Source organism: Astyanax mexicanus, chromosome 11, assembly GCF_023375975.1.
Source record: "Astyanax mexicanus isolate ESR-SI-001 chromosome 11, AstMex3_surface, whole genome shotgun sequence".
Lineage (NCBI taxonomy): Eukaryota > Metazoa > Chordata > Actinopteri > Characiformes > Acestrorhamphidae > Astyanax > Astyanax mexicanus.
In genome coordinates, this window is record NC_064418.1 from 43,336,893 (window position 1) to 43,349,012 (window position 12,120).

At 36.0% G+C, this 12,120-nt stretch overlaps 1 protein-coding gene across 3 annotated transcripts in view; it reads left to right on the forward strand.

The window, feature by feature from the left end:
* The window catches only part of glsb (glutaminase b), a 78,007-nt gene extending 69,393 nt beyond the window's left edge, over positions 1 to 8,614 (forward strand). For all 3 annotated transcript variants that reach the window (XM_022680091.2, XM_022680093.2, XM_022680094.2), the window contains 4 exons: positions 5,509 to 5,570; positions 6,331 to 6,407; positions 6,997 to 7,060; positions 8,157 to 8,614. In XM_022680091.2, coding sequence (XP_022535812.2) covers positions 5,509 to 5,570; positions 6,331 to 6,407; positions 6,997 to 7,060; positions 8,157 to 8,331 — 378 coding nt within the window. In that variant the 3' untranslated portion in view covers positions 8,332 to 8,614. The remainder of the gene's footprint in view (positions 1 to 5,508; positions 5,571 to 6,330; positions 6,408 to 6,996; positions 7,061 to 8,156) is intronic.
* Positions 8,615 to 12,120: the final 3,506 nt, after the last annotated feature.

Below are 12,120 nucleotides of genomic sequence, written 5' to 3' on the forward strand. Positions count from 1 at the left end.
TCATCAACCATCATGCATTTGCTGATTGCTAACTTTTGCAACAGTGTCATTTACAGAGGTTTAAAGTGAAATTATAGAGAAATTAATGTGTCTGGACTAGGGGTGTGCCATATCGTATCGTACACGATAATATCGTCAAAATTTTTAAATATTGTGAACGATATTATATCCTAAAATATCGTGCCGTATAACCCATCCCATTTCCCATTATATATCTACTAGAGACAGATTATATCTGTCCAGTATAATTTATTTTACTTTAATCCAGGATATATGTAGATATTTGGAGTGCATTATTATTAGTATCATGACATTCTGGATCATTGACTTCTGCTACAAATCTGATAAAATTCTTGTATTTTTTAATATCTCACTTAGGGGTGTGCAGTATTATATTGTATGTAATAATATTTTTTTTATTTTATTTTATATAGTGTATTTTTAAAATAGTTTTTCAAAAAGTGTTTTGTCATATCGCCAAGAGTATCGTTATTGTGAAAATATCATGAAATATCGTGATATTATTTTAGGGCCATATCGCCCACCCCTAGTCTGGACACAATGTGTTTTCATCAGGGTAGCTAGAGTTACCATTAGTAAAAAAAATTATAGTATAGTAAAACAAAACTTCTTTCTTTAAAAAAAAAAAGTGGGATTAGCAGCACCAGGGTAGCTCAGGTAACCACCAAATGCTTCTATAGGCAGACAAAGTTCCCGGACCTCCCAGACACCCTGTTCTTAAATCAATAAACACATTGCAATGCACACTTGTGCCATTTATTATAATATTTTGCCCTCTCTCTCTCTCTCTCCAATCAGGAAAACTATTGATTTCAGTTTAAAATAAAAACAAATCTTAAGGACTGCTGATTTAAGTCTTTGGAAGTCTTAAGACTCAGCCTACACACTTCATAGATCTGTTGTGCACACAGGAAGTAAAGCTGGGAATGCTCAAAAATGCTAGAACTGCAAAAAATGAAGGCAAGCCAGTCAGATAGACAGCATTGTTAGCAGCTTTTGGCATTTTTGAAGGATGTATTTATCTTCTTCAGTTAGCCTAGCTTTATTTAACCACTTAGACTTTAAACACTTTGGGTTTTACTGTATAATTTAATGTTGATAAACCACTGACTATATAGAAAGATTTAAAGATGCTTAACTAAGTTAAAAACAAGCTACGTAGCTACATGGGATAGCTAGCTAATATTGCCCTGGCCTACTGAAGCACTGAGGGTTTCCTAAGTGTAGCCCTGTCAGGCTAGCGGTTAGCGGCTAATGCTAATGCTAATGCTGCTACACCGGGCCTTAGTGGAAATCTGGAAATATAAGCTTACTGGAAATAAATGGAAGCGCTTTACTCACCCAAATAAACAGTTTTAAGGAGGGAAATCTGCGTAGATCAACATCCATCGCTTGTTTAATTTTTAAAAAGCTAAGTTTGGTTCACTTAGCTTAGCTTAGCTTAGCTTTGCAGGTGCTAAATTAGAAGGGAAAAATGGTAACACCAGTTTTTTTACTAGTGTCTGCTACTAATGTGCCTTTTACTCTGGTGGCCTTATGTATTAAAATACATAAGAAAGACCAGAAAATAGACATTAATTGATCGTGTTCCTTAAAATACGGTGCACCTTATAGTGCAAAAAAATACCTTTTTTCATTTCATTATTCATTTAATTATTGTTTATATAAATTTTACACTTTAGAGTTTTTTTATTTATTTAGTTAAATGTGAGCTCTTTATTTTGCTGTGTGTGTGTGTCAGTTTTCTGGAATGACAGTGTGTATTGTCTGCATTGTGGCTTGTTTTGCTGCCTGACCCTCTCTTGTTTGGGTGAGGGGTGTGAACACACTGATCCTCAGTGCTGGAGCTGAGCTGCTGTTATCACCGTCACACGGCTGAAGGTCTGTTCAGTTTCACTGCAGAGAGCAGGCTGTAGTTAGAGCCTCCACCCAACAAGCCTCTTTATCCCACTCCCCTTATGTTCTCTGTGTGTGTGTTTGTGTGTGTGTGTGTGTTTGTGTGTGTGTGTGTGTGTGTGTGTGTGTGTGTGTGTGTGTGTGTGTGTGTGTGTGTGTGTGTGTTATTGGCCAGTCATGCCCAGACCTGCTGTAGGCCAGATGTGTGTGAATTAGTTAGTTTGATAGTTTAGCTTACACAATTAAGATTTGAGATAATCATATGTGTATGTATATATATATATATATATATATATATATATATATATATATATATATATATATATATATATATGGGATTATCATAAATATATGTGGGATTTTATTGGTAAAGAAAAAGAATACAAATAAGACAAGGCTTATAAGGCTTATATTCATCTTTTTTCTCTCTATACTAATTTGGTATGGACTGTGTTTGTAATAGAGATGTGAGTATAAAGTAATTTTATATGTTAAATAATTTACCTTAACTAAAGTTTTTTAGGCCTTTAAAAGTTTTTCACACTTAAAAATCTCTATTATAAATGCTGTGTTCTGGAACCAAACGTAGTTATTAAGATTTGTGGTTGTTAAATTAAATAATACAAAATAGTGTCAAACTGCTAATAGCTCAATGCATAAACTAGAAACTTATATAATGGTGGTTAAAAATGTGTTAAAATAAATATAATTAGTGTTTTAACATTAGTACCCAGCAAATATACAGTCCAGCATACTGTAAACTAGCTTTTTTTCTATTTCATTGTTAGATTTGACAAATGTAACATTATTCAGTTGTGCTGCTATCGCAATAGAGGCTATACTGTAACTTACAGTTAAAACATACAAAAACAATGAACAAATAGTACAAGAAGAAATGCACATATATATATAAATATGTTAGAAAGACTAATATGAAGTGTCCTGGGTTGCTTTGGTGCATCCATAAAGAACTGCATGGCACATCTAATTATAGTCATAATCACCTTCTAATCTCCCACAGACGTTAAAGCACAGGGCTAATTACACATTATTAGATATAAAACCAGTGTTTTTTAATTCCACGTAACGGTGTCATTATGGTGAATTATGTGTAGCTGAGTACATTTGAGGTGTAATTAGATAAATATCACCAGAATAACAGACTGTTATTACATCTCCTTATCTACAGTGATAATTAGCAGCTTTTAGCACTTTAGGAGTCTTAATCTCTCTCCCTCCCTCTCTCTCCTCTCTCCATCTCTCTTCCACTCTCGTTCTCTACTTCTCCATCTCTTTCTCTCTCTCTTCTCTCCCCCTCTCTCCTTGTCTCATTTCATCTCTTTCCTCTTGTTTTTTTCCTTTCTCTCTCTCTCTCTCTCTCTCTCTCTCTCTCTCTCGTTCTCTCCCCCCTCCCCCTCTTGTCTCATTTCATCTCTTTCCTCTTGTTTTTTTCCTTTCTCTCTCTCTCTCTCTCTCCATCTCATTCTCTCTCTTTTCTCTCCCCCTCTCTCCTTGTCTCATTTCATCTCTCTTTCCTCTTGTTTTCTTCCCTTTTTTCTCTCTGTCTCTCTCTCTCGTTCTCTCCATCTCTCTTCCACTCTCGTTCTCTACCTCTCCATCTCTTTCTCTCTCTTTTCTCTCCCCCTCTCTCCTTGTCTCATTTCATCTCTTTCCTCTTGTTTTCTTCTGTCTCTCTCTCTCTCTCTCTCTCCTCTCTCTTCCCCTCTCATTCTCTACCTCTCCATCTCTCTCTCTCTTTTCACTCCCCTTCTCTCCTTGTCTCATTTCATCTCTTTCCTCCTGTTTTCTTCCCTTCTCTCTCTCTCTCTCTCTCTCTCTCTCCTCTCTCCATCTCTCTTCCCCTCTCGTTCTCTACCTCTCCATCTCTTTCTCTCTGTCTTTTCTCTCTCCCTCTCTCCTTGTTTCATTTCATCTCTCCTCTTGTTTTCTTCCCTTCTCTCTCTCTCTCTCCTGTCTCTCTCTTTTCTCTCCCCCTCTCTCCTTGTCTCATTTCATCTCTTTCCTCCTGTTTTCTTCCCTTCTCTATCTCTCTCTCTCTCTCTCTCTCTCTCTTTTCTCTCCCCCTCTCTCCTTGTCTCATTTCATCTCTTTCCTCTTGTTTTCTTCTCTCTCTCTCTCTCTCTCTCTCTCTCTCTCTCTCTATATATATATATATATATATATATATATATATATATATATATATATATATATCTTCTCTTATTCTCTTTTTTTCTCTCTCTCTCTTTAGTATAGTAAATGATCAGTTTAATGAAATATGTAGATAATTAATAGTGCAGTACTGAGAGGAGTATAGTGTTACATAGTGTTGTTTATAACAGTATCAGTGCACACAGTTAAGTGAATTAATGACTGGTGGCTCCACCTTGTGGAGATAGAGTGCAGGTGTTTGTTTTTTTTCCTCTCCTCACACAGTCACAACTTTTTCTGGTTTTGGGTTGGATTATGCATGTGCGCATATATATATATTTTTTTTCCAAATGTTTACAGAGAAATAAACTTCTGAAAACTCCAACACGATCAAATCTGATGAATAAATTTGATTTCGTAATGCATTAAATCATATCACTTAGGGGCTGGACCATGTGGCCAAAATTTATATCACAATATAATCCTTAATTTAGTTTGATACGATAGTATTCCAATATCAGTATTAACCGCATTAAAGCCACCCCCCTTAGTGTACGTAATCACAAACTGATGTGGTTGGTATGGTGCAGTGGATAACACCACTGCCTGCCAGTGAGCTACCATGTGGTAGACAGAGGTTCAATTCCTGCTCTGGGTGACTGAATGCTGAATCAGCAGAGGCAGATTCTTAAAAACTGCTATACAAATACTCCTTTATAGTACATTAGTTTTTATTATCATTTTTTTGTGCCACATCATCCAATTAAACAGATTTTTTTACTCTCTGTAATGAAGTGTACAGTTAGATCTGTGCTCTTGAAGCACTGATTATATACAGCTCTGGAAAAAATAAGAGACCATGTCAGTTCCTGAATCAGTTTCTCTGATTTTGCTATTTATATGTACATGTTTGAGAAAAACGAACAAAATGTTGTTTTATTCTATAAACTACAGACAACATTTGCAGAAAATGAGAAATGGCTGAAATAAAAAAGATGCAGAGCTTGCAGACCTCAAATAATGCAAAGAAAACAAGTTCATATTCATAAAGTTTTAAGAGTTCAGAAATCAATATTTGGTGGAATAACCCTTGTTTTTAATCACAGTTTTCATGCATATTGGCATGTTCTTCTCCACCAGTCTTACACACTGCTTTTGAATAACTTTATGCCACTCCTGGTGCAAAAAATCAAGCAGTTCAGCTTGGTTTGATGGCTTGTGATCATTTATCTTCCTTTTGATTATATTCCAGAGGTTTTCAATTTGGTAAAATCAGAGAAACTCATCATTTTTAAGTTGTCTTATTTTTTTCCAGAGCTGTATATTGCCCAGCTCTAAGATCACCCCGGGTTGTAGTGTAGACTGAGCTGCACACCCCCTCCAATAACCCCCCTGCTTTTCCTGTGTGCACAAACTGTGCTGTTTTCCCTGCTGTTCCAGGTGAAGTCTGTCATCAACCTCCTCTTTGCTGCCTACACTGGAGACGTATCAGCGCTCAGAAGGTATGGAGACGTTTGCGTCTTATCAGATCAGTCCTCCCACTCACAGCCAATCCTCTTACAGCTCAGGCATGCAGAATAAGAGTATTAGTTTATAGGAAACTCATTCTGCACTTTAATCATGTTCACTCTGCACTCTGATCCCTCCATAATCCAACCAGATCATTAATACACCTATAATAACAACACAAACTCATTTTCTTTCTATTTTGTTTCCCATGTTCCCCAATTGTACAAGGCCAGTTACCCAACCCACTCATTAGGACTCCTCATATCACTAGTGATGCCCCAACACACCAGGAGGGTGAAGACTAGTGCATGCCTCCTCCGATACATGTTTTTGAACTGCTGCTGATGCGGCATCACAGCACGTTTGGAGGAAAGCGCAGTGACTTTATACAGATACATCAGCTCACAGACACTTTGGACCGATGAGGGAAGAGAGAGCAAGGCCAATTTTGCTCTCTCAGGGCTGCGGCATCTAATGGCAAGCTGCATGACCAGGATTTGAACCAGCGATATCCCGATCATAGTGGCAGCGCTTAGCCTGCTAGACCACTCAATATAATATAATAATATTATAATAAATATGTGTGTTTATTTTACATCTTATAATCTCTGCCTTTGGAACTCATCTGATTTGATACAGCTATGATCAGGAGTGTTATATTTTTTATTGATAAAGTCTTATTAATCAGGTTTTTGTGTCTGTATGCTGCTCTGCAGTACGTGTGTTTTTGACCTTGCTGTGACCTCTCTCCAGGTTTGCTCTCTCCGCTGTGGACATGGAGCAGAGGGACTATGACTCCAGAACTGCTCTTCACGTAGCAGCAGCTGAGGGTAAATGTACTTCCTTACTAGCAGTTAAGATCAGCATCTTATATACTGTATGTATATATTTGTGTATCTTATAGCACTATATTAGATACTAGTGCATCTAAAAAAATTTGAATATCATTAAAAATTTGTTTATTTCAGTAATTCAGTTGAAAGTGCTGCTTGAGGTCTAGTGTGAAGTTCCTAAAATCAGTGATGGTTTGGATAAAGAGACATGTCATCTGCTGGTGTTGATCCACTGTGTTTTATTATCAAGTATAAAGTCAGTGCAGTTTTGTTTTCCCACAAAATCTTACAGCACTTCATGCTTCTTCCCTCTGCTACTGACAACTTTTATGAAGATGCAGATTTCATTTTCCAGCAGGACTTGGCACACTGCCCACACTGCCAAAAATACCAATTGGTCTTATATAATATTCTAATTTTCTGTGACACTGATTTTCAAGTTTTCATTGGCTGTAAGCCATAATTATAATAATCAATAAAAAATAAAAGCTTAAAATTTAGTTAGTGTTAGTGGTTTGTGTGTGTGTGTGTGTGTGTGTGTGTGTGTGTGTGTATTACTTATCAGAACATTTTCTTGTGCTTGTAGGACATGTAGATGTTGTGCGTTTTCTTCTGGAAGCCTGCAAGGTGAACCCCATCCCAAAGGACAGGTAGGATCAAATTCTCTTTCAAAAATACCTGGAATATTCCAACTTCCACATGCAAATGCCACACCTGGAATCATCTCCAAATATTTTATCTTCTTAAATGATGAAGGATTAACAAGGGAAAAGCCCATGCAGCCCATAAAATAGATTCTGAGATCATTTGTCCAATTACTTTTGATGTCATCAGTGTTTGATCAATCATAAATGTATTTAGAATTTTACTCAAAGAAAGCAGGAATATTAATTGCTTCACTTTTTCCAATGAATTAAAATGTATTTTAAGTAAATTCATAATATTAGTGAACTTTTACTAATGAGATAAGCCCATGCTTTTTCGATTTACTGTTAAATGTATACAATAAATGTTAATATTTCCAAATAATATTTGTTAAAACTTTTGCTATTTAGCCCTTTCAGACCTGAATTTTCTCCAGTTATAGACAAAATAGTAAGAATGCTGTTTTCTTTCTGTAATGCACAGAAAAGAAGACTCTACTCTAAAAGGATATTCTACTATAAAATCTAAATAACAAATAAATGCAATTAACTAAATATTTAATAGTTTTTTTTATTTTCATTGCATGGGTAATATTTTATATTTCATATTGACCTTTTTAATTCATAAACCATCCCTAAACAATAAAAAACACAGGATTAGAAAGTTGTCTTAATCACATTAAATCATGTAAAAATGTAAAATTAAAAATGAGTTGCATCATTAGCTGTTGCATTGGTTTATAAACTTTGGCTCATTGGCTAGTTCATGTTTTTTTCTGATGGACAAAAGCTCCCAATAGTGTTATGTGCAACATTTTCTTTTTTTTTTATAAAAAAAAACACATGATGTCCATTGTAATAGATGAAGTGTTAATTATATGGCTATAAAGGGTTAATTTATTTAAATTGATTTATTTTAAAACCTTATCTATGTATTGTTTATTGTCCTCGTTTTCTGAGTAAACCTCACTTTGTTATAAACTGACACGTCACTAACAGTGTATTGAGTATTTCTGAGTTTGTATGAATATTTCTTTTTTTATAGGTTTTGTATAAATATTGATTATATTGATGTTATATTGAGTGTGAATCTGTCCTGTAGGTGGGGCAACACACCACTGGATGAAGCCACACATTTCGGCCATCATGAGGTGGTGACCCTTCTCCAGGAGTACCATAATAAATACAGCCCTGCAGAGAAGCACAGTCCTTCAGAGAAAGCCACTGCAGATAAAGATCACGCTGCCAACAATCTGGACAGTATGTTGGAGACATAGACCTTCACACCAGGAGAGGAGGAGGGCTCTACACAGCCCAAAGACTGTTCCCTGTGGAGGGGATTAATGTTAGAGTGAGTTTATACATGTGCTGGCGGTGATGTGAGACGTGTACAGCTTTTTTCTTTCTTTCCTTTATCCTGTTTCTTTTTATTTTATTTTATTTATTCTTTTATAAGTTTTCTGTGATGATGTGTTACTTTTCCTGCATTTTATTTTCTCAGTATGAGATTCTGTACCTGTGAAAAAACTCTTAAATCTTAAAATCTTATATCTTATACAACCTACAGACTATAACTCTTAACTGTATTTTGGTGATGTATCAGTGTTTGTCTTGTAATGTGGTTGAATGGTTGAGAAAAGAGAGTGTAGAGAGAGTGTAACGAACTGTATGCAGCACTAGGAAATGTCACACTCCAGACAAAAACAACCTATATGAAGAACCTATGAGCATTTCACACCAGGCAAAATTATTAGTCTCTGAAGTCTTTGAATATATATTTTTATCATTTTATTTAAGCAATAATACACGATAACGCTACAATACCCACTCAATGGCACATGTTTACTACAGTCCTAAGATCAGTACATCAGAATCAATATCTCACATTATACTGTAGCACAAACATTGAGTGTAGGCCTAATACATTATATAGTCTGGAAATAGGTCATAATTTCCAGTTTTTAGGTTTATCAGTTAATCAGTGACCAAAAGATGGTGACACTATGGCTTGAATATTATGAGTTTAAATCCAGGGTTTATGCTGCTTTAGCATCAGCAGCCAGAGTCAGAGAGAGCAATCCCATTTGGGCCCAATCCCATTTCACTCCTTGGCCTCCTTAAGGTTGTGAGGCTGGAGGGTTAGGGGGAAGGGATAGGGAGATTTTTCGGTTGCACACTTCAAACCGAGGGTTATGAGAATCACTGGTTAGATGGCGGAACCAGTGATTAAATGTGGGAAGTATTTTCCTTGTTAAAAGTGACAATTAGCACAATATTACCATAGTTTAATGTGTAGTTTCAATGTTTTATGAACAAATTCTTTATAACAAGCATAAAAAAGATTGCTAGTAGTTTGTCTTAGTAGCTAACTAGCTATCTAACTTTTCCGTTCCACCTTAAATGGTCAAACAGACAGCAGGGGCTGCAGCATTGAGGTGAAACAGAAAAAAATATAGTAAAATAAAATAAAAGGTAATCTAAGCTAATTTTAGCTCGCCATCACAGAAAAATTAAGGAATTGACTATAATAATTAACTTGCACCATCTTCCCCCTTTCTGAAGACATACAATAAAACCCTAAAGTTAGATAGTACACAAGCAAAAGCTTGGTTACTGAACTTTAGCGCTCCTGATGACGTATCGGGTGCTTAAGGGGATGGATTACCGTACCCATAAAAAAGAAGGGGTAGGGGTAAGTGGTAGGTGCCAAGGGGTGAAATGGGATTGAGCCTTGGGCATGCTCTCTCTGGATGGATAGATGGCACTGTCTCCCCTCATCAATTCCATTGTGATGTTGGTCAGCACAGGCATCTGTTGGCTGATATATCAGAGCTGGGGATGCATCACTTTCCTCTGACTGCACACTGGCTGCCTAGTGAACCTGCACTGGCAGCAGTTTGGGAAAGAAAAAAAAAAAGGCGGGGCCTGACTTCACAAGCATTGGGGGAGGCATGCGCTTGTCCCCGCCCTCCTAGAGTCAGAAGTATTGGAAATGATAAGGGGAAACCTAACAAGTGGGTGGAGTTACTGGTGAAAAAGAACTGTATTGAGTGTATTATTGAGATTATACCACAGTTATACTATATGTTATTGCTGTTTATTGTTAGATTTTAGAATTTGTAGGTGACAGAAACAAGTTATTTATATATTTTTTGTGTCTGCTGCTAAAACATCGTTATCAGACATTTATCAGATGTTATCACACTCCATAATAGTCACAATAGTCGAAGAACAGTTATTAATTTACCAATCATCAGGGTTACAAGCAACAGCCAAAACATTAGGCTATAATTATGCTACATACAGGCTATATTATATCTCATGTCTCAGACACTGCCAAAGCTGGTAAATATTAATTTTATCTTTCTTTTCTTTTATTGTATGTAAAGCTGGACTTTGTTTTGTATTTGTCTGCTCTGAAGTCAAGTTAGCTACCTGTTCAAGCTACTTTATGGGCCCCCATACTCCATTTGATTGGCTGATGTAATTAATATGCTGTGTCTCAAACCACACAGTGTACAGTATTACCTACCTACCTTTCTATGTGTCAACACTTCTAATGGGTTTAAACCCACACAGAGTCTGTGTTAAGTGCACTTATATGGGGTTTGGGATGCTGTGCAAGTAACAGCATGAAATCTCCAGCAAGTAGCTTTCATTTAGTTTTCATTTGTGATTATTTACTACTGGAACAGATGAAATATGGTAAAAGCACTAATGTCAAATATCAATAATCAATCATTTTAATGTTGCTGCTTTGTAATAGCTGGTGTTTTCATATTGTAACTGCCGTACAATATGTACACGTACTGTATGTGGTGGAGTAATACTGGAAAAGCTTTGGTCAGAGTGCCATTATCATGCAATACTGGCAATCCAAGAACATCTCTCAGCCAATCATATTGCAAGGTTGGAACTAACTGTGTTATAACATACTTTCAATTTGCATTACATCAGTACTGAGCTGTAATTATTAATGATTAAAGGAAAAATACAGCACTGGAAAAAAATCAGTTATTGAATTGTTTATCTGATTTTGCTATTTCTAGGTATATGTTTGTGTAAAATAAACATTGTTGTTTTATTCTTTAAACTATGGACAATATTTTTCCCAAATTCCATATAGAAATATTGTCATTTAGAGCATTTATTTGCAGAAAAAGAAAAATGGCCGTAATAACAAAAAAGATGCAGAGCTTTCAGACCTCAAATAATGCAAAGAAAACAAGTTCATATTAGTTGGTATTTTCTCCTCCACCAGTCTTACACACTGCTTTTGGATACATTTATGCCACTCCTGGTGCAAAATTCAAGCAGTTCAGTTTGGTTTGATGGTTTGTGATCATCCGTCTTCCTCTTGATTATATTCCAGAGGTTTTCAATTTGGTAAAATCAAAGAAACTCATCTCTTTTACGTGGTCTCTTATTTTTTTCCAGAGCTGTATATATAAACTTATATAGAAATGTTTTGACCCCCAAATAATATAGGTTTAAGTATTAATTTGTGGGGTCAGATTGCTATAATTTAAATTTATAATATTCCTATCATTAAAAAAAAAAATTAATAATATAAATCCCTATAATTAATTCCCCTGTAATTTGAACCCTGGTTTGCTTACCTCTGTTTCAAAACTAACTCATCCAACGTTGTCATGGCGGGCTCACAGGAGTGGGTTCTAGGTGGGCTTGGGTTTGAGTGGGTTTGTACATGTGTTTTCACTGGAACCCATATTTTCAAATTTGTTAACTACAATGATTTTTTTTCACAATTTTCCATATTGATCATCTTTAATTTCACGTTAGAAGAGCTCCAAGTTGTTTCTGAACTCGCGGCTGTGGCCACAGCTCTCTCCTCACTCCTCATCTCTAGTCTGAGATCAGCTTCACTTTCATTTCTTCATCCATCTCCAAACTTAGAGCAGACAGTTCCACTGCAGGAAGTTACTCATTTGGAAAATATTAATTAAAGAACCTGCGTCAGATCAAGATATGAAATGAATGTCTGATGAAAGGGTAGATGAAATGATAAAGGTAAATCACCATCTCGAACAACCAGCACAGAACAA